Raw genomic sequence first — 23,368 nt, 5'->3', positions numbered from 1 at the left:
TAGACCCAGAATAGATCGGGGAGAAACAGAAGAAGAAAAAGAGGGGCAGGAAGTACAGTGACTATTTTTACTCCTGGTAGCTGCAGCTTTTTCCATGGCATCTTTGTGGCATTTGTTTGGTGAATGTGGCAGCGCTCACAGAAGGCCGCTTTGATAAGGACACAGCGCGTTGATTGTCTTTACATATTAAATAGAAAACCCATTTCCTGGGATTGCATGCAAAAATTACAAGGACATGCAGGAAAAAGCAAAAACCAAACAACCAAACCAAGCAACAGGAAATAACCAAAGGCAGTGATTAAGAATCTTGATGAAAACAGAGGGAGTCCAATAAAAGGACAGGACAACAATGAGGTTGAGGATAAAACACAAGGAGGGAATTTAAAACACAGAAAGCCACACAAGGGACTGACCTTCAAAATAAAACAGGAAATGGCAATAACTGACAGGAACAAAGAACAAGCTCACAAAAACAATTTGATGCAGACATGGGGAAATATAGGAAACACACAAAAAAGTGTAGGATTATTAAAATTTAAAGGAGCTACAATTCTGTTAAATTTCTTGAATATTGATCAAGTAGCAGAGGGCATTGTTAATCATTTTCTGCTGCTTTGGTGTTACTGAATTTAATAACAGGTGAACTAGAGGGGCAACAATGGGACAACCTCCAAAACAGGAATGGTTTCAGAGGTTAGGGTCCCTATTGGTCGACTCCTCCAGGATAGCATATCAGTATGTGCATTCGCCAGAAGGTTTGCTGTTTCTCCCAGCACATCTCAAAGCCATGGAGGAGACTCGAGAAGAGGGAGTTACTCTAGGAGAGCTGGCATTTGCTATAGAATACCAGAATCGACAGGTCCACCACTGGTGCCCTGTACTTTCACAGATTATGTTTTGATCCATTAGATGCTGCCCAGTTTCACCTCAGTCTGTTCAGGAGCTCAGTGGTCTTCTGGTCTAGATCTGGGAGGAGATCCTCCAGGACACCATCTGTCATCATCTGTCTCATTATATGAGCATGGGCCAACATTGTTAGGCATGCATACAAGCACATGAGGCTATACAAACTGAGTAGTATCTGAGTAGCTGCAGTGAAACTTCAGCAAGATCGACTAGCCTACCACATCATTCTTTCACTTTGGGGTGTGTCTGAATTCAGCCCTCTGTAGATGTATCATTTTAATTACCATCAAACAGCATGGCATCTTTTCATTCCTAACACATTTCCCAGCCCAGTCTAGATGATATAGACCAGTATAGATATTTTTTTTCTCCACTAATATTTGATGTGTTTTTAAAGTGTTCATTTATTTTTTTGAACAGCGTAAAAGGATCAGGCAAAAAATAAGCCTTCAACAGAATTATGAGTGTCAGGCGCTCAGTGGAGCAGGTGTGTTGTGTGCAAACTCATTATGTGTGTTTCGATTCAGTTACATAAACCAAAAACTGATCTATAATAAAGGTCAGAATCTACTTTCTCCTCTTTTTCTCCTCAACCTTCTTCTTTTAAATTTTTGTCTTTTCTGTGCCTCATCAGCTTCATAGTAGAGTGTGCTTGTCGTTCTAGTCTAAGAGAGTCTGACCTTATTGTCTAATAACACATTGGTGTAAGAAAAAAAGAATCAAGAAAGACGTGCAAGCGACAGGAGGCCTGAAAGGAACCATAGGGAGTGGAATATGAGGACTGGGCTCTTACAAAAATGAGCTGTGCAGAGAGCATCATGGAAGAAGGTGCATGAGTTTCAGAACACTTTCACTGAAACTCTGGATGTTCTTACTCTGCCACTTCCACTGCCACACAGCAGCATCTACACGCAGATGATACAGCAACACGGGCAGAGTCTAGTGCCCAAAATATTTTATTAGTACTATGGAAAGATCCTTTTGGCTTTGTTACTGCAGAATTAACACAAAACAAGGAGAACAAGAGTGAAAGTAGAGTGGCCCTTCAGAGAGCTCTACAACTCAGGAAGTGTGTGGGCCTTTCCGGCAGGCACTCCACATTTCTCCTGCCAACAGTGAATGTTTTTCCTGTCAAGGATCCATTCCACCAGCCAAGTGTGTGGTTACCACCATTAACCTTTATTCTGTGACATCCTGTGGGAAATGATCATTTGAATGTAAGCAGTTTATAAATTCTTCATGCAAACCAACTGACGGACATTAGCAGATACAGAATGAGTGAGCCTTATTAACATCTCTGCCATTCCTTGTCTTTGTTCCCACAGGAAAGTCGGATGTCTTTATCCAGCTGGATCTGGAAGCAGAGTTTCATTTTACTCACTTGATTATGACGTTCAAGGTTAGAAAAATATCACAGATCATTATTTTGACCTTCATATTTTCAGATGCAGTCAAAATCATATATGAAACAAAAAGGCGTTGTTCTTTTACAGACTTTCCGGCCAGCAGCCATGCTGATTGAGCGTTCAGCAGATTTTGGTCGTACCTGGCAGATCTACCGCTACTTTGCCCATGACTGTGCCGCTGTCTTTCCTGGAGTCTCACAGGGTCCTCTGCGTAATATAAATGACATCATATGTGAGTCACGCTACTCTGATATTGAGCCATCGACAGAGGGAGAGGTGAGCGACTGGTTGACCCACTAATCCAATTTGAGACAAATGTGAAAATGACCTTGATCTTAAAGCATTTTTTAAATCTTTGTCATTCGGGTGCTTTTTGTAGTCCACACGTAGAACACACTTACAGCCTGATAAGGTATCAGTTTATACAATTTCCTAGCAAGTGAAAAATTCCCAGTTTAATCCTGGAGGGGAACACAAATCTTTTTTAAGGTTTGCAACATGCAGGGCATTTGGTGTACAAATTAAATGCTGCTTTGCTGAGCCGTTGCGAATAAGGGAGCAGCTCAAAGTAGCTTTAGGTGTAGAAATTTACTTTCTCGCTGAGAGTCTTCGTGCCTTTTTGCTCTCACTCTGTTACCTTGTCTTGGACTGGAACCAGGGGGAAACAGCCTGGCTCAAAATCTGTCAGTGTGGTTCTTTTCTGTGTTAATTATTAAACTTTAAAAAGGAGGTAGGCTGTTTTGTTTGTTTTTGTTTTTTCTTTTTTGACAGAGCAATATCCAGAGTATCTATATTTTGTTCTGCTAATCCTTTGAAGGCTGGAAATTAAGTAGCAAGTCCTTTGTCAGTTTGGTCTCCAAAATAACAACACTTCTTTTAACAGATTCTGAGCTTTCAAGTAGCACCTACTGTCCTAAAAAAGGACAACTAACATTTTCTATGTGTTAATTTTGTCATATATGTATATAACATGATGTGGCATAATACACATATGTAACGCATGTGCATAATATTTATTTCCCGGCTTAGGTCATCTACAGAGTGTTGGATCCAGCCATCAGGATTCAGGATCCATACAGCCCGACTATACAGAGTAGGTCCCACACAACAGCCTGCAGCAGTCATCAAAAATGTTAAACAGATAAAACACCTGGTCTATATTGCTTGAATCTTTCTTTTTGGGGGTTTAATATTAAAACATATCAGGCATCATTTACATGTTCGCCTAACAAGTGAAAGGTTGTTGTTCAACTCCAAAACCTTTTATGGGGTTATGTCAGGAAAGGCATGCAGAGCTACCGCTTGTGACAAGGGAGCAGTTGAAAGTAGCTAGCTAAAATTAGCAATGGAAAAGTGCCTCTGAACTTGTTTTTATGTAATGTATTTTATGTAATTTATATGTATTTTTAAGAGATCTCGGACAGTTAGCACATCTCAGAACAGAGAGGTTGTGTACAGTTTGCTGTGGACTTTCCTTTGCAGTAACGTCATTAACAACAGGATCAAGGTCTGACAGGAAGCAATGCTCTGTGTTCTCTTTGTGTGTTCTACACAACTGACAGGTCAGACGTTACACATGGATGTCTGATTTGGTGAAATAGCAGCCACTCTCTCAACCAGTCTTGTGTTTCAACCAAAGAAACCTTCAAGACCTTCAAAACCTTTTCCCTCACTGTCTTAAATTTTCATAGTTTGTCAGAACATGTCCATTCCCCTTCTGCTGCTTCTCTAGTCTGAATGGCCATGTGGTTTCTTCCTCCAATCACCCCAGACTAAAATAGCCTCTGCCCTGGTGACTGGATCCTGAGCCTGGATCCACTGGAGGTTTCTTCCTGTTAAAGGGGAGTTTTTCTTTCCCGCTGTCACCTCTTATGAGCAAGCTGTAAGTGCTTAGATATTATTTTAGGGACTTTACCTTACAATATAAAGCACTTTGAGGCGACTGTTTTTGTGATTTGGTCCTATAGAAATAAAGTTTAATCAAATTGACATCGTTGCAGGGATAAACGTGTGTAAAGCTACTCTTACTCTGTATTAGACTCTGTATTGTTTTTCAGATAAAAAGTAGCAAACCACACCAGTGTCCTAGATTACACCCACCCTCATCACATCTGATTTTTGATTTGATTTTGATTTTATTGATTAGCATTCAAATATCTCAGTGAATACAGAATACAAAATAAAGATTACCACAAAGCAAAAAATCATGAGACAAGGCTAATCAAAAGGTATTGGCTGAAGCATTTGCTTATTACGCCAACCCTTTTAACAAAAAATCTTTTGCATGCAGCTCCTGTACACAGGGCTCGAAGCAAAGAATAAAACAAAGCAAAGCAAAAACAAACAAACAAACAAACAAACAAAAAAACTTTCCACCTTAGATAACTACATCAAAGCAAAACAAATCAAGAGTTTCAGAATTATTATTTTTGCTCTTTTCATTCTTGATTAATATATTTTTCTAATACTCTATTTTTAAACATGTTTTTAAACAAGGAAAATGAACTACACCTTTTTAAATCACTGTCATAACTATTCCACAGGTTAACTCCTCTAACAGAAACACATCTCTGCTTTATGTTTGTCCTTATCTTGTTTTTTTTAAAGACATCTGTTCCCCTTAAGTCATATTGACTCTCTCTGACTTTAAACAGCTTCTGAATACTGCGGCAAAGCAAGTTATTTTGTGCTTTATACATTATCTGTGCCATTTTATATTCGACTAAATCATAAAATTTTAGGGTATTCAGATTAATAAACAAAATGTTAGTTGGTTCTATATAGTTTGATTGATTTATAATTCTTATAGCTCTTTTTTGTAACTTGAAAATAGGAATAGTATTTGTTTTATATGCATTACCCCATATCTCCAGACAATAAGTCATATATGGAAGCAACAGAGAACAATAAAGTGTGTATAATGATTTTTTGTTCAGGACATGCTTTGTTTTGTAGAGAATAGCAATGGTTTTTGACATTTTTGTTTTCACATGGTTTATATGAGACTTCCAGCTCAGCTTATCATCAATTATCACTCCAAGAAATTTATTTTCATACACTCTTTCAATTTCAATTCCATTAACCCTGATTTTAGATACATTTTTCATTTGTCTAGTGCCAAAAATAATAAATTTTGTTTTGTTTATATGTAACAATAACTTATTTATATCAAACCAGTTTTTTAATATATTTAACTCCTTTTCCACTGTAGTCAGAAGCTGTTCTAGGTCTTTACCTGAGCAATACAGAGTGGTATCATCAGCAAACAATACACATTTTAACAGTTTGGAAACACTACATATGTCATTTATATATAATATGAATAATTTAGGGCCCAGCACAGAGCCCTGAGGAACACCACAAGTCACCTTCAACTGATTAGATTTTACATTATTGATTTCAACATATTGATATCTGTCATCCAGGTAACTTTTCATCCACTTATATGCTATCCCTCTTATGCCATATCTCTCTAGTTTATTCATTAATATAGAATGATCAATTGTATCAAATGCCTTTTGTAAGTCTATAAAAACACCAACAGTATATTCCTTATTATCTATTGCATTAGATATCCCTTCTACAAGTTCCATCACTGCCATCGAAGTGGACCTTTTCGCTCTAAAGCCATATTGGTTATCACTTAGGAGATTATGCTTCTCTATATATTTATCAAGTCTATTAACAAATAACTTTTCTAAAATTTTTGAGAACTGTGGGAGTAGTGATATTGGCCTGTAATTGGTAAACTGACATCTCTCTCCGTTTTTATGGATTGGAATAACTTTTGCTATTTTCATTTGTGAGGGAAACACACCAGTTCGAAAGGACAGATTACAAATGTATGCGAAAGGTTGCACTATATATTCTATAATACTCTTAACTAATTTCATGTCAATACCAAAACAGTCGGTGGACTTTTTATTTTTAAATGTCTTCACAATGTTAATTATTTCTCTATGAGTTACAGCACCAATAAACATGGAGGACACATTCTGAGTAATATGTTTATTTAGGTCATTATTATTTCTTGACTCTGGAATTTCTTTTGCTAAATTAAAGCCAACATTTACAAAGAAATCATTAAATTCATTTACAATGTCTTTAGTTTTATCAAGCACAATATCTTTATCTTTTTTAAAATAGTCTGGATAATTCTTATTTGCTAATTTGTGCTGCTTTTGGTAGATTGAGTAGGTCATTACCGAAATGACATAGCTGTATCCGTATTCAGAAGTTGGTACATTGTTGGTAGGCCACCCTTCAAAAACATTGGTGAATATCTTAATTTGCCCAGCTCAGTAATTCTTGCCCTAAGAGTTCTTGATGAGCAGTTGCTTCTGTAAACAAGCTTCTGTTACAGTCTTATAATGAAATACATGATCATGTAAATCAAATATTACTAGAAGACACCCACGACAAATGTGTAAAAGAAAACCAAACCAAAACCCCCCTGCCCTTTTCCCCTTCTAGTCATACTCACATTTATCATCATAAATCAAACTCCAGCAGACACAATTAGCTCTTGTTATTCAGCTGTGACACGTCTCTCTGGGGTGTGAAACATGGCCCTGCTGTTTGGAAGACATGGTGAGATGTGAAAAGCAGCTGTTTCTCTCCCACGCAGCCTCCCCGTCCTAACCCTCATATTTAGACTGGCAGGACATGAGAGCTTTTCCCAGAAACCCTAGCATGATTTCCAGTGCATCAGCAGAGGCTGTCCGGCTCAGTTGTTAAATATGTTAGTGGAGCTGGTCCACATGTAGTACTCTAACCGCCTCACAGCTGAACTGTTTATATTTAATGTCTGCTGTTTGCAAGACAATTGATTATATCCAGTTTAGTTCTTCTTCGGTTGCTGTTTAATTGTGTCTTTGTCTCTTGAGGAAGAACCCCCAGGGCACGTTACTGATGGACATTTACACTAATAAGAGCCCTCACTTAATATTCACCTTTTGTGACCTAAATCCTTCGACCACACTCGGTACACACTCACTGGAATATTATACAGGAAGCTCAGTTGAGAACACAAAATCCTTAACTTTACTTGGTTTTCGGGTACTTAGCGTTCATGCAGTACTGACGTTCTGCAAAAATGTCATTACTGCAGTGATATATAGGTCTGTGATATTTAGGAACTTTATATTATTCTTGATTGTGTGCACTGAATGAAACATTTTCAGTGCTTTTTGTGTAATGTTTGGAATCTGGTCAACCAGCCAGCAGGATTTGTACTGTAAAAAGCTTCATCATTAAGATCAATTTAAAAATCTTTGCATTGTTTTGGAGCCAGAAGGTACCATATTCAGAGTGGAGTATGATGTTTTTAGTCAGTGCTAGAGCAAGCTTGGAATACACAGAAACATATTAACTGTTAAGTTGTGTCAAGATCAGAATAAAAAATACACTCTGTAACCCATATCATTTGTCAGATCATTTCAACAAAAATGCTTCGAAATGCATCGAGCGCACAATGGTGGCTCTTTTTTGCCCGGGTGGTTTCTGCTTTGTCGCAGTGAAGAGAAAGGTGTGTGTCCTGTGTTCTAACATGCACTATGCTACATAAACATTAGTTTGTGTGGTGACTGCTATTGGTAAACAGCTGGACTATAACCACAGAGAATGTTGCAGCATGTCGACAGGCTGAAAAGACAGACAAATCCCTCTGGAAAGCAGTGAGATTCCTTCCCTAGCTTGTGCCAAATAGTTTCAGAAGATTAAGGTACAGGATGAGGGAAGGACTCTCTCAACGCCACATTCCATTACTGTCTGTCATTTTTGGACATGGTGTCAGTTTAAGCTGAGGTTGTGCTGGATATATTCAGTTAGCAGCACCTGTAGTTTCTACTCTTTATAGCAAACAATTAAACAAGTCAAATAGGTGTAGTTCTCAAAGGTGTTTGAACTAAGACGCTAAAAAAATATTGCCAAAAATAAATTCATATATGACTGAAATATTTTTACCGTAGTGTAAGGAAGTACATATAAGGTGTTTGGACTGGCGGCAGCAACAAATGTAACGTCGAGGTACCTCAGAACTATGATGGCTAACTGATCCTTCCACCATCCCAAATCATTAACTTCAGTTAGCGCGTAATGCTTTGCCTCACATTCAGCTCTGTCATGCTCCACTGGCTGACGTCCTCATGCTGCAGCAGTGATCCTTTGGACAGTTGTGTTTAATGGGGATAGACAGCTTTTTTTGTGCATCTTTTATAAACCCCTTTTTTAAATTACTTTCGCTACCCCACTAATGTCATACATTAGCTAAAAGAGTTTAGCTGTTATCTAGTTTTTTTTCTTCCCACTGTCGCCAGTGTTCACTGATAGGGGATCGTCTGATTGGTGTTTTTTTTTCTTTCTATTGTCGGGTTTATACCTTTCAGTATAAAGTGCCTTGAGGTGCTTGTGATAAAGTTGAATTTAACTGAATGAAATTATTAGTAAGCTTAAAATGTCTGCACCCTGTTCCTCTTCTGCTTATTCCATCTGTGTCTTCTTTCCATCAGACCAGCTAAAGATCACCAACTTGAGAGTGAATTTCACCAAGCTTCACACGCTGGGGGACAACCTGCTGGACCCCAGAGATGAAATCAAAGAGAAATACTACTATGCAATATACGAGCTTGTCGTTCGTGGAAACTGCTTTTGTTATGGCCATGCCTCAGAGTGTGCCCCCATTGATGGCATCGAGGATGATGTAGAAGGAATGGTGAGTGATGAAGTTTTCAAGAAAGAACAGTGACATCAGAAAAATCCAATGCAAACAGAATCTCACATGTTTTTTAACTAAGCAAAAAATATATGTATTTGTACTTTGGTTGGGTAATGTCGGAGGTTTCTTCCTCTTAAAAGGGAGTTTTTCCTTCCCACTGTCACCCCTGATGAGTGTTTGCTCATCGGGGTTCGTCTGATTGATTGTTGACGGGTCTTTAACTTACATATAAAGTGCCTTGAGTTGTGATTAGGCTCTCTTTTTTTACGTTTTGCTACTGTAACTGTCCACTTTCTGCTGTGACCCAACAAATTTCCCACGTGTGGGACTAATAAAGGGTTATCTTATCTTATCTCATCTCATCTTATCTTATCTTATCTTATCTTATCTTATCTTATCTTATCTTATCTTATCTTATCTTATCTTATCTTATCTTATCAATAATATTGAATCCAACTGAATAGAATATAAGCTATATATAGTATGTGGCTGCAGTCTAGAAGCCAGTGACAATGCCCACAACTACTACTTTGTAACATATAAATACTAAGAAGTACTCACAGTTTTAGCATATTTGATAAATTAATTTATAAAATTGTTATTATGCAGAGACGATCATGAATATATGCCCAGAAAGAGATTTTATTAAACAGCTACATAAATATAAAATGAATGCTTATAACCCACAAAGTTAAGGGATGCATTTATTTGGCCAGTTAAAGTGGGAAAAATGAAACATGACTAGGTCTTACTCAACTCCCATTCCAGTCGCCAAACGTGCCATTAAACATTTGCTTGGCAAAGGTCTAATGGTGAAACATTCAACCCAGTACCATGGCAAAGGGTGTAAGCGTGCTTGACTGTGTTCACAGACTACAGTACAGAATACAGAGCAGTGCCTTTAATTAGCACATTACAGCCTGATTTTTCCCATCATTTCAGTGTTCTTCTTTAAGCCCCCATTCCCTTACTTCTTATCTCATGCTAAGGTTCACGGCAGGTGTGTCTGTAACCATAACACTAAGGGTTTGAACTGTGAGCAGTGCGACGACTTTTACAACGACCACCCCTGGAGGCCAGCTGAAGGACGCAACACCAACGCCTGCAAGAGTGAGTACGGATGAATGAGCTGGTTACATTTAGCTCTGAAATCACTCATTGTAACTGTTGTAGGTTTATGAGAATAGAAAGTGAAAGAGCTCACACACTGGTATATCTGTTAAACATCTCAATAAAAGTTTAAAAAGAAAGAATGAAAGTAAAGGACTAATAATCTATAAGGAAGGACTCATTAACATGAAATAAACCTGTTTTTTCTTCAGAGTGTAACTGTAACAGCCACTCGACAGCCTGTCACTTTGACACGGCGGTGTATTTGGCTACGGGAAATGTCAGCGGAGGAGTGTGTGATGACTGTCAGCACAACACCATGGGACACCACTGTGAGATATGCAAACCTTTCTACTACAAAGACCCTGTCAAGGATATAAGAGACCCAAGAGTTTGCATACGTGAGTCTGATGAAAAAAAAGGAATGCTTCTTTGAAGTATTCACATTTGCTGTGTTATGCAGGATTTACCATCTGCTTGCACAGCTCTTTGGCTACGTGGGGAGAGAGACCACACAAACTAGACTAAGTGTAGATTTTCATCATTTAATGCTGCGTGTTTGTCCCACAGCGTGTGACTGTGACCCAGACGGTTCACAGAATGGGGGGATGTGCGACAGCCACACGGACCCGTCTCTTGGCATGGTGGCAGGTCAGTGCCGGTGCAAGACTAATGTGGAGGGGCCGCGCTGTGACAGGTGTAAGACAGGCTTCTTTGGTCTGAGCACGGACAACCCTCACGGCTGCCAACGTGAGTATATCCCCTCTTAGCAGTCACACAAGTTCTGAATAGTCTCTGTCTACTACTCACTACTATCTCCACCCTATGCCCCCACCTGCATCCAGCTTGTCAGTGTGACCCCAGAGGAACAGTGTCAGGTAGCTCCCAGTGTGACCCAGTCAGCGGAGACTGCTTCTGCAAGCGTCTTGTCACTGGACGCAGCTGTGACCAGTGCCTGGTACGATGTCACAAACGCACTTAATGTTTTAGACTTGTCTTAAATGTCTTCATTTTTCATTTTATGTACTCCCTCTTTGTCTCTTTCCCCACAAACAGCAGTAACCCATAGAAGGTTGTGATTAACCACGGCAGACCCGGTGACATGTCAATGCTCTTCAGCATGCTTTATTTCACAGTTGTTGTTAAACACACAGTGAACGGCCGCAGCTCTCCCGCTACCAGCCGCACACATCACCAACAACAACCACCACAGTGCCATATTTAAGATGGCGGGGCATGATTGCGGACGCCGTGCAGGTGCGTCCGCCTTCCCTGCACGACACCGCAGGCCACGCCCCGCCACAAAGGTGTTTTCCAGACCAAAGCCGGTCAGTCATTCTTGGGCTTTATGTCTAGATCTGGCTGAAAAGTGATAGCCAGAAATTCATATTCACCCACTGAGCAAATTTCCATTGATTACAGGTTTAATGTACTAGTGGTCAAGCTGGTAACCAAATAAATCAATTTAGGTTAACTTTGGATCAGAAGTAAAACTTTGGAAGACATCTGAAGAACACCCAGCTGTTTAAAAAGTGTAAACAAACTAAAGTTCAAGCAACATTTGGTTGTGAAATTGATGTGACCTAAATGTCCGCCTTAGGTGTACAGATTCATATTCCTAGAGAGCGATTTTTAAAAAACAATTTATTTAAATAAAAAAAAAACACTTAATATATATATGTAACAAAAAATCATTTATACCATCCAAATGGGGCATAAACTTGCTGGGTGAGGTCATGTCATGCTGGTGTGCCAGAGTGGTGAAGTGGTAAGCAATGCTTTAATATAGTTGTAACACAGTAACATCTTGCTGCCATTTTGCCTTCATTTGATAGTTAGAGTCATTAGAGGTGAGACAGAGAACAGGGGAATTACCTGCAGCAAAGGTCCTGATAGGTAACTTGGCAGCTGAGAGCATTCACAGCCGTGCAGTGTTCCCTCTCAACAGCTCAGACCTCCTTAGTTTGCTTCTTTCTTTTAAACCACTCCTTCCTCTTTTTACATGCTGTATTTCACATCACAGTTGATACAGTTTAATTACAACAGCATCAAATTAAGTTTGACATTTCCTCACACCCTCTCTGGCCAGAAGGTGATCAGCTTCCTGTTATAATTCGTCCTCTTGTCAAAACCCCCCTACTCAGCCAGGAATAGTGTAGGCAGGAATGTGTGCCCCTGCCTGGGTCATGCGTCTAAATTTAGCCCAGGGATTTGTGGCTTGTCCGGTTGGTGTGGGTTACAGCAGGCCCTAAATGGTCAGGTCTGGACCTGGTCCACAAGTGGATCCTGTTGTTTTACAAGCCTACTTTTAGGAGCATTAATGTTCAGTGGAAAACTATTTTTAAGCACCCTGTCACTGCTTTGAAACTTTAATTATACATTATTATATATTATAAATTATCAGGGTGAATGCACATTCATCCATATCCTTCTGTGTCACCGCAGAGGGATGGATGTGAGGCTGGAACCAGAGCACACAATAAGCAATAACCAACTTTTTATGTAACTCTAATGGAGAAACCACAAAGTATCAGTTTAGCAGGCAAAACATAAAAGTAAAAAGTGAAACTGCTGACTGCAAAAACATGTAGCACACTGTCAATTTAGCTTTTTCTGAGCGAGAAGACAGTGTGACAAAGTAAAGTTAAACCATCGGGGCAATAGTGGTGCCCCACAGCTTGTTTTATTGGACTACAGAGCTGGATACAGTAGTGTGTATGGTAGTAGTGTTTTGCATGGTTACTCTGCTCGTCTGTATCAGTCAACCTGCCCTCTGTCTGTCCTCGTGTGTTTCTAGCCAGAACACTGGGCACTGAGCCATGACCTGAACGGCTGCAGAGACTGCGAGTGTGACATTGGAGGAGCACTGGACAACCAGTGAGTTCAGCTCTGAGTCGAGTCGACAGTTAGAGTCTGTTACAGCTTAGAGGACCTTTTAAAACCATTCTTAGATGGATGTCTGCTCAAAATACTAGCTGGTGTGCTCAGCAGGATAAAAGCAAAAGGAAAAATGTAATCTTTTTATCCAAGCTGATCCATGCTGATCCAGCTTAGAAGTTCTGTGAGTCAACTTTAACTACAGGAAAAATCAACAGTTCTTTATTTTCTGAACTAGGGCCACTGAATACTTATTTTGCAGCTCTGTTAGATATGTTTGGTACACACAATCATCTTAGCCAAAGCGTAACCACATCTGCAGTTTTTAAGCATAATGACTTGTAATAAATCTTGTCATCTCTTAACTTTTCATCCAACTCATCAGGACAAAGTTAATGAATAGCATCATAAATAGTAATTAAACCTTCCCATCACATCCCAAACAATAGCAAAGTACTACTATGCATCACAGATCTTCTGGTATGGGTGCAGTTATGTTATGGCAGTGATTTGACAAGATGTATGTATTATTCATAGCTGCTCCATAGAGAGCGGTCAGTGCCGCTGCCGCAGTCACATAACAGGGCGCCAGTGTACACAGGTGGAGTCTGGATATTTCTTTATGGCTCTGGATCACCTTCTTTATGAGGCTGAGAGCGCCACAATGGGACGGGTGAGTGAGGCCGTCACACATTGGTAGACAGGCTCTTTAGTGAGAAGAAATCTCTACAAGCATATCTTCCGTGTTTATGTTCTCAGGGCTGTGTGGTGGACATCAGGGAGCATCAGCCTGGCCGACCCGCCATGTGGACAGGTCTTGGGTTTTCCCGGGTACCCGAAGGTGGAACACTGGAGTTCCGTATTGGTGACATTCCCTACTCCATGGAACATGATTTGCTCATCCGCTATGAGGCGCAGGTATATGTGACTGTTCGTGTACCGTGTCATGTGTCATCAGAAAATGAAAGGAGTCCGCAAATACATGCTTACCATGCACAATGTTTCTATGCAGATGCCCCAGGACTGGGAGGAGGTGCAGGTAACGGTGATCCGTCCAGGGCCGATTCCTACCAGCAGCCCTTGTGGAAACACCATCCCCGACGATGACAGGCTCATTGTCTCTCTGCCTGCTGCAGCAAGGTCTGTGACTCACACATTCGCACACAGATGCGTGTCAGTACTGGTGTACGGTAACTGTGCGCTGCCTGCGTTCTCCTCAGGTTTGTGGTGCCTCTTCAGCCTTTGTGTCTGGAGAGAGACGTGACTTACACCCTCCGCTTGGACTTCAGACGCTATCAGGATGCCAACAGTATCCTCAATGGAGCAGCCAACGCCGTCCTTCTCGTGGACTCTGTGAGACGCATTTCAGCTGTCTAAAATAAGAGGCGTTTTCTTGCCTTTTTAACAAATCCTTCTTCTCCAGATCGCATTGATGCCACGGCACTCCGCCATGGAGATGTTCAATGCAGGAGATCCAGCCTCCAGCATCAGGAGGCAGACCTATGAGCGGTATCACTGTCACGACGGGGCAAAGAGTGTGACGCGCCCACTGATGAGTGACACCTGTGCCAAGCTGATAAGCAGCATGTCCGCTATCATAAATGATGGAGCTCTGCGTGAGTTACAAATAAAGCTTATCTGTTTGTATGACTTTATGATTATATGTTTATATTCCTGGAGCCTGCGTGATCTCAGACAACATCAGTGAAATTAACACTGTTTATGACACCATTATTAATCGCTTTTTGCCATTATTGTCCTCCTTAAAGTTAAATGCAACTCTCAGAAAAGCCTTAAATCACTCATTATTTATCTTATCATTTTCGAGACGCGCTCCAGACTGGTGACTTTTTTCTTTCCTCTTTTTCTCTCATTGTGATCGTTGTTTATAATACATGTTTGGATCCGGTGGTTTGATGCTGGTGCTTCTCTGTCCTCCAGCTTGTAATTGTGACCCTCAGGGGTCCATCAGCTCTCTGTGCGATGTCAGGGGAGGCCAGTGTCGCTGCAGACCCAATGTGATTGGTCGACGTTGTGACCAGTGTGCTCCAGGAATGTATGGCTTTGGGCCCTCAGGCTGCACAGGTGAGAAGTGCAGATCCAGCTCAGGCCTTTCCCATTTTTCCTGCAGGTCCATTCCATATTTTTTCCCAGCTGCTAATGTTTAAACATTTCCTCAGTAAGTTTAAACATTAGTGGCGATGAGAAGTTAAACATTAGTAGGGATGGAAAAGCAAAGTATTATAAGATATCCTGACTCTTTACAAACTAAAGTGTCATACAAGTCAAGAACTACTGAAGCACTCTTTAGTGGAACCTGTTGTCAACTCATACCAGCAACATTACAGGTGTTGAGTAGTGAGCTTGAATTGTGTACTTGTACATTTACAGTTCTTTTAATGAGTTGTGTACAATGCATCTGGCGCCCTCTACTGCCTGTCAGTGCAACTTTGCTATGCCCAAAGCCTCTTTTTTTTATTTCTACGTTCAACTCTTTCTCCCACCTCCTCTTCTTTTCCCATCATGTCCTTCTAAAACCCTCTCATCCTTTTTAATTTCCTCTTGTAATCTCTGTCTGTTCTCTGTCAAGCCTGCGGTTGCAGTTTGGACGGCTCCGTGACCCGACTTTGTGACAAGTTTACTGGTCAGTGTCAGTGCCGTCCGGGAGCATTCGGTCAGCGCTGTGACAGATGCCAGTCGGGTTACTGGGGGTTCCCGAGCTGCCGACCCTGCCAGTGTAACGGGCATGCAGACCAGTGCGACCAGAGGACCGGCACCTGCATCAGCTGCAGAGATAATACTGGAGGGGACAAGTGTGAGAGGTGATGATCCAGTACTAGTTTGCTTGGAATCTTGTGGATGAGATCATCAACGATGATTTTATTCAAAAGTTTAGACAAAAAAAGAAAAAGAAAATTAATAATTCTAACTGACATGCTCTAAAAAAGTCATTTTGCTTGTTTGCAAAATATAGGGTTAGAGTTATGACTCTGAGCTAGTGCTGGAGTTGTCACCAATGATGCCTTAAACATTTAGGGATAGGTTTAAATACAAAATATTGATTTTCTTTTACTTTGATTCCATCTTAAATGAATAATCCAAAGATATACAGATTAAATTTAAGTCAGAATCTGAATCAGAATACTTTATTGATCCCTAGGGGAAATTATGTAAAGTGGCATCTGGCCACGCAAGAAGCCAGAGAATATGAAAGGAAACACTACAAACAGCTTCAGACACAAAAGAAAGCTAACGGTTCACACAATAGAGCAAAAAAGCACTTTGATGACGTACTTTGTAAGGCATTACTGCAAACAGTGGCTTTGAGTAAAACTGTGTTGTTTCACAGTGGTTAGCACCGGTGCCTCACTGCAATCAGTCAGAAGGGTAAGATGGCGCTGGCAAGGCTGGCAGCCTTAACCCAATTTCCCTCGGGATGAATAAAGTATTATCAATCAATCAATAATCCTGGGTTCAATCCACCTTTCTTGTGGACTTGTGTTGTGTGGGTACTCCAGTCTCCCTCGCATGTTAAGGAAACACACTAGATTAACTGGTGATTTTACCTTGGCTGTAGTTGTAAATGCGAGGGTGGATGTCTGTGTCTCTGCGTTCGCCATGTGACAGATTGACAGCCTGTCCAGGATGTATCCCACTATAGCTGTCAGTGATCATGCTCCTGTATCTTTAACACTAATGCACAAGAATAATACTACGCCTAGTAAAAACTGGAGATTTAATACATCACTGCTTAAAGATGAAGACTTTATTAAATATTTTAAAAAAGAGTGGACTTCATATTTAGACTTTAATGACACTCCCGGAACATCAGCTTCTGTTCTATGGGAAGCAGGGAAAGCTGTGATGAGAGGTAAAATAATTTCTTTCTCATCACATAAAAAGAAAAAAGAAAACAAAAATATCCAGGAATTAGAAAAAACCATCAAATCACTAGAAGAAGCCTATGCGTCCAACCAAGATCAGGAAACATTGAACAAAATACGCAAAACAAAACTAGAATTAAATGAGATAATTGATAAAAAAGCAAAATTCTTAGTACAAAGACTACGCTTACAAAATTATGAACATGGTAATAAATCCGGTCAATTTCTAGCAAACCAGCTAAAAATAAATAAAGAAAAAACAACTCTATGTGCTGTTCAAGACTCATCTGGGAATACAGTATATGACCCGAAACAAATAAACAACATCTTCAGGGATTTCTATAAAACGTTGTATTCACCACAAATAAACCCATCTAAAAAGGAAATTGATCAGTTTTTAGACAACATAACTCTCCCAAAATTATTAGACTCTCAAGCAATGGCATTGGATTCGCCACTGACACCAGGTGAACTCCAGGAAGCCCTGATAAGTATGCCCAATAATAAGGCTCCAGGTCCAGACGGCTTTCCTGCAGAATTCTACAAAGAATTCTGGACGATTTTAGCCCCAATTTTTTACAGAACGCTGTTGGAAATCAAAGAAAATGGCAGACTCCCATCAAATATGAATTCTGCAAACATTAATCTCCTGCTAAAACCAGGCAAAGACCCTGTATATCCCTCAAGCTATCGTCCAATATCCCTTATAAATGTAGACCTTAAAATAATCTGCAAAGCTCTCTCGAAGAGACTAGAGAAAATAACCCCCCTCTTAATTCATCCTGACCAAACTGGTTTCATAAAAGGTAGGCACTCATCAACAAATACACGTAGATTACTTAATTTGATAGACTACTCATACAGTAAAAACCTTGAAACTACAATATTTTCTTTAGATGCAGAAAAAGCGTTTGACAGAGTTAACTGGAAATTTCTATTTGCAACTTTACACAAATTTGGTTTTGGATCTTCTTTCATCAGCTGGTTAAAAATATTATATAATTCCCCAACAGCTTGTGTCAGAACAAATGACCAGACATCCTCCAGCTTCTGTCTCCTGAGGGGCACCAGGCAGGGATGCCCACTCTCCCCTTCACTGTTTGCAATTTTTATTGAACCACTAGCAGCAGCAATTAGACAGAATTCAGTAATTAAGGGCATAAAATGCAAGAACGTGGAACATAAAATCAGCCTTTATGCGGATGATGTGCTACTCTTTCTCCAAAATTCACAAACCAATATCTCTGGGGTGATTGAATTGATAAACTCTTTTGCAAGAATATCAGATTACTCAATTAACTGGTCAAAATCTACAGTCCTTCCGATTAATTGCTCCTTCCATAATTCCTCTTCTACTCCACTGCAATCGGGAAATATAAAATATTTAGGTATTAATGTTTCTCCCAAGCTTGCAGATCTAACTAAATTAAACTATATCCCACTTTTAAAGAAAGTAGAAGGCGATCTGGCTAGGTGGAAATGTCTACCCATATCACTCATGGGAAGGGTTGCCGCTATAAAAATGATGGTCTTACCAAAAATAAATTATTTATTCTCAATGATCCCAACTAAACCGCCACAAGATTGGTTCAGATCTCTAGATTCATATATGTCCAAATTCCTTTGGAAAAATAAGCCCCCACGTATAAGCTTAAAAACACTACAAAAGACCAAGGATAAAGGAGGATTAGAACTACCTAACTTTCAGCACTACTTCTTAGCCAACAGGCTCCAATTTATCTCAGGATGGCTAAAACATACCCTCTTAGATGAACCTTGGCTAGATGTAGAACAAGCACTTTGCAATAATCTAGAGATTTCAGATCTACCATTTATCAGCTCAAACATTCAACGACATGAATGCTTCAAAAGCGTCAACATTAGCTCCTCTCTGACAGCATGGTGGGAGTTTCTGAAGTTGACAGAGTCTTCATTAATCCCATGCAAACGTACACCTATCTGGAACAACCCTGACATATTACAAAACAATAATATGATAAACTTTTCAGATTGGAGTGGTAAAGGAATCAAATATTTAGAACATATACTAGAAGGAACAAAATTTATTTCATTTGACAGACTAGTTACACAATATGGGATCAACAAGAAAAGATTTTTAGAATATCAACAAATTAAATCCATAGTAAAAAAGAAATTTAAACCGGGTCAAGTTGAACTACAAACACCACCAAGTGTGGTTCAATTTCTTACTCTTAAAACCCCCAAATTACTATCCAAAATATACAGAATGCTTTCTAAAATAGATGAATCAATATCACTTCCTATTGCAAAATGGGAAGCGGATTTATCAGTTAACTTAGACCAAAACTTCTGGTCTCAGATTTGCTTAAAAACCTTTCATCTAATTAGAAATCCCAGTCTTCAATTAATTCAATACAAAATACTACATAGAGTGCACTATACAGGTCATCGGATGTTCAAGATGGGCTTTACGTCTACCAACAACTGCTCACACTGCCAAACCAATTCACTGGACAATTATATCCACGCTCTTTGGTTCTGTCCACCAGTTCAGAAGTTTTGGCGTGAGATATGTGAAGACTTATCGAAGTGTCTGAAATGTAACATTCCAACTTCTCCTTTAGTGTGTTTGTTGGGCAGCTTAGATAATGTCACTACAGAAAAGAATATAGCCCATATGGTTTTCACTGCCCTATGCATAGCCAAGAAAACAGTCCTCATGAACTGGAAAAATAAAAATAATCTTAATTCTAACCAGTATAGAAATTATCTATTAGATTACATTAGTCTTGATACAGCCTCTGCCACCACATCAGATCAATTGCTCTGGGCTCCTTTGATCAGCTCCATCACCTAGTGGGGGTGGGGGGTCATAGTTTGGTCCCACCTTTACTGTTGTGATTGGTGTGGGGGTAGGGACAGGCTTAGGGCGTCGGGGGGTTCCCCAGGAGCATCTTCCTTGGGGGGCTCAACCCGGGGTAGCGGTCATGGCCAATTAAGGGCTCTGTTGGCTCTTAGGTGACGGTTTCCTCGTGGCTGCGTGCAGCGGGGCTAGGGGAGGGTCTGTGCTGACGGACGTGGGTTACTGACCTGGTAGCCTGGCTGCCCCTGGGTGGGTCCGGGACGGGCGTGAGGTTCTGGGGGCGCTCCGTCTCTGGGCTGGGGCCCTGGCCGGGCCTCGGGGGCTCGGGTCCTGGTTGGTGTGTTGCTGGGGTTGTGGGCGGGTGGGTATATGGGGGCCCAGTCCTGGCGCAGGGCGCCGCCAGTGCATCGAGCCACCTGGGGGACTCTTCAACTGGTGGGGGAGGTTGTCACATCTTGCAGGAGCTTTCCTCTCCTCAGGAATTCTCTCTGCAGGAGGGGGAGATATAGGAGAGGTGGAGGAAGATCTCAGCCTGGGCGTCTATTGTCTTGTGTAGTCTGGAAGATGAGTGGATGATGGGGTGGGTGCAGTTTTCTCTGTAGTGGGATCGGGTGGGCTGTCCCGGGCTCTGTGGGGCCGGGCGGCGCTGCTGCACTGGGCCCTGGTCTGGATGGGCCTGGGCCCCCTTTCCCTGGCGGGTTGCAGAGCATGGGGGTGCCTACTGGGGTCAGCGGGGGAGCTGGCCCCAGGGAGGGGTCACTTGCCCCTCCCTTTCTTCCCTCCCCATCTCCAGCTGCCTCCCTCTTCCCGCTCCACCACAATCACCCACACATGCAGGGCCTTGGGGTAGGGGTGTGTCACCAGGGTGCAGAGGAGGCATCCCCCCCCTCTGTCCCCTTCTGGCTGCCTCTGCCTCAATTTTATCTCACAACTTAGACATTCACATTACTCACACTCTCATAACACATACATATAGGATCTTGGGGGTGGGCTCACAACACGGACTCCAAATTACCATCAGGGTGTACACCTCACCCCTGGCGTTGTTGCCCACCTCTCAATTTTAAATACACGTAGACATTGAGGGCTATCAGGAGGGGCTATGCGCTTACCTGCTGCTCTCTGGCAGGTAGCTCCATGCCCTCCTGGGTTTTAATTGCACCTTAGAACACATATACATCAACACTACATATGAGCGGGTAGAGGGAGGTTTGGAGTCTTCTCACACCCCCGGTCTCTGCGGCCTGCTGGAGCGGGGGGGATAGGAGGAGGAGTTGGCCGTCCGACTGGGGTCTGGTGTGTGGGGCCTCCCTGCTGCTGCGGAGTCGGGGCAGTCTGCTTCTCCCCACTGCAGGGAAAAGGGTAACACCACCGGGGTCTGGGTGCAGTTTCCCCCTCCAGGGGCAAGGGTACCTAGACCCGGTTCTTAGAGTACGCTTGGGGAGTGTGATTGTGTGTACAGCGTCTCTTTATGTCTGTCTCCACGTTGGTTGAGTGTGGAGTAATTGCCTATGAGAGCATGAGGGTGGGAATGGATGTTTGTATTTGAGTGTGCCTGTATGTCTGTGTCTATATGTCAGGTTGGGTATCAGACGCCACCTCTCTGGGGACATCTCAGGCCCTCCAAGGTTTGGAGGCCTATCTCCCCCCACCACTTCCCGTGCCGGTGGCAGACGCCCTCAGACATCGATGCGTTGGTGGTTCTTTGTGTCCGGGGGTGGGCGTCCGGGTACACACCGGCTCACTCCTTGGTGGCTGCTTATCGGGGCCTGGAACCTGGGGCTCGCTCGGGCCACTTCGGGGGTGGGGTGCCCTCGGCCTCTCGGCCTGGGGCTCGGTCACTCAGGCACAGCTGGCTGCCGGCGGAGCTCACGGGCACGTCACTGCAACCCCCCCTGGCTTCTGCTCCGCGGCTGCTGAGTGATCCCTCATCCGGGACTCTCCTCAGCTCTTTCTGGGACAGTGGCGCGGCTGCCCCTCTGTTGGTCTTCCTTGGTCTCTTGTGTTCTGGGGGCCTCTGGATGTCTGGAGTTTTGATCTCCTCCATACCTGCTTCATGCCCTGGAGGATGGGACTGTGGCCCCCCACACCCTCTAGCAGATCATTACATTAAGGAACCTTTTAAATACAAGCGCGCTCATGCTCACAGGTGTACACACAGGTGATCACACACACAAACTACACCCTTTTTGGCTCCTACCTCAAAGCACACTGTGCGCTGTCGATCTTACGTGCTGCACAATAATGTTTAATATTAAGTACGTAGTGTTATATTCCCATATATCATTGTGATGTTGTTTATTCTATTACTCTCGTTTTCTTCTGCTTGTTTTCTTTTTTCTTTCTCAACAGGTGATCCAGGTGATCGATATATGTATTTTTTGTCTGTTTATTTTGTTGGTTTTTGTTTTTTGCCCTTTATCCCCGTCCCTCTTCTCCGCTGTTTTTTGTTTTGTTTTGTTTTGTTTTTTCCCCCCTCTTTCTTTCTCCCTTTTCTTTTCCCCTGTCCCGTATCTAGCAAGTAAAAAAAATAAAATAAAATAAAATAAACAATAAAAGGTAAATCAAATGGACCATTACGGCAAGGCTGGGATGGTCCATTTGGTAAAGTAAATCCGTTGGGCATCTTTCTTCGCCTTTAGACAATAATTCTGATGGCAAAAGAACCAAACGGGACAGGTTTAAAAAAAAAAAAAATAAAAAAAAATAAAAAAAATGGATGTATCCCACCACTTTGAACACTCCTTATTGTATCTGGCATTCAAATACTCGCCGGGCATCCCAGTCAGTTCGAAACTGACTGTTTACATTTGCAGTGCATTTTAGCAACACCTCCTCATCAACACAGCCAGTGATGACTGTACCAGGAAATATGTGCTAAGCTAACAATATCAACATTGCAGAAAAAAAAACCCTAAAGAAAGTGAACATTTGGAGCTTTTAGCTCACAGAGGTTATTGTACATGTGCTACATATTCACTATTTGAAACTTTAGCCACATTTAAATTCAATATACACTGCTGTAACAGAAGCACACCTGTTCACCTGAGTCACCCAGCTTGTCATTTCTGTAGGTGCGCCAATGGTTACTATGGCAATCCAATTTTGGGCACAGCATCCGGCGGTCAGTGTCGTCCGTGCCCCTGCCCAGATGGTCCCAACAGCGGACGCCACTTTGCCGTGTCTTGTTATCAGGACAGTCGTAACAGACAAATCATCTGCAACTGCAACCAAGGATACACAGGTAAACCTGAGTCAGTGCACTCTCCTACTGTCTCTGTACCTTAACTTCTGTTTGTTCCTCATCCTCAGCACGTGACACTGACTGGTGAGACCAGATGTGTGTGTGCTAGCTTTAGTTGCACACAGTTTAAATACTTTGTGATACTACTTATCTGATATATATTCAGGTGTAAGTTGTGTCACTTAAAGATGACCATGAAATATTAGTATTTTATGTCACTTACTTTTGCTTCATCAGCATTGTTTTTGTAGCTGATTTTGGATTTTGTAGCATATCTTGTGTTTTGAATAACCGCAATGATTGATATTAATCTGAAACAGTGCTTACAGTCTACAAGCTACAGTGATAACACAAGTTAAGACAGGGCAGAAGCTGTAACTG

At 41.7% G+C, this 23,368-nt stretch overlaps 1 protein-coding gene across 2 annotated transcripts in view; it reads left to right on the top strand.

The window, feature by feature from the left end:
* lamb2 (laminin, beta 2 (laminin S)) overlaps positions 1-23,368 on the top strand; it is a 54,713-nt gene that overhangs the window by 18,210 nt on the left and 13,135 nt on the right. For both annotated transcript variants that reach the window (XM_063463891.1, XM_063463889.1), the window contains exons 5-21: positions 2,232-2,305; positions 2,400-2,588; positions 3,342-3,405; positions 8,822-9,024; positions 10,017-10,137; positions 10,350-10,538; positions 10,708-10,887; positions 10,983-11,095; positions 12,935-13,014; positions 13,552-13,687; positions 13,774-13,932; positions 14,027-14,154; positions 14,235-14,367; positions 14,438-14,630; positions 14,956-15,099; positions 15,605-15,836; positions 22,818-22,987. In XM_063463891.1, coding sequence (XP_063319961.1) covers positions 2,232-2,305; positions 2,400-2,588; positions 3,342-3,405; positions 8,822-9,024; positions 10,017-10,137; positions 10,350-10,538; positions 10,708-10,887; positions 10,983-11,095; positions 12,935-13,014; positions 13,552-13,687; positions 13,774-13,932; positions 14,027-14,154; positions 14,235-14,367; positions 14,438-14,630; positions 14,956-15,099; positions 15,605-15,836; positions 22,818-22,987 — 2,508 coding nt within the window. The remainder of the gene's footprint in view (positions 1-2,231; positions 2,306-2,399; positions 2,589-3,341; positions 3,406-8,821; positions 9,025-10,016; positions 10,138-10,349; positions 10,539-10,707; positions 10,888-10,982; positions 11,096-12,934; positions 13,015-13,551; positions 13,688-13,773; positions 13,933-14,026; positions 14,155-14,234; positions 14,368-14,437; positions 14,631-14,955; positions 15,100-15,604; positions 15,837-22,817; positions 22,988-23,368) is intronic.

The sequence above is a fragment of the Pelmatolapia mariae genome, linkage group LG20 (assembly GCF_036321145.2).
Source record: "Pelmatolapia mariae isolate MD_Pm_ZW linkage group LG20, Pm_UMD_F_2, whole genome shotgun sequence".
NCBI classification, from domain to species: domain Eukaryota; kingdom Metazoa; phylum Chordata; class Actinopteri; order Cichliformes; family Cichlidae; genus Pelmatolapia; species Pelmatolapia mariae.
Note: the sequence above shows the minus strand (reverse complement) of the source record. Positions and strands in the feature narration are given on the sequence as shown.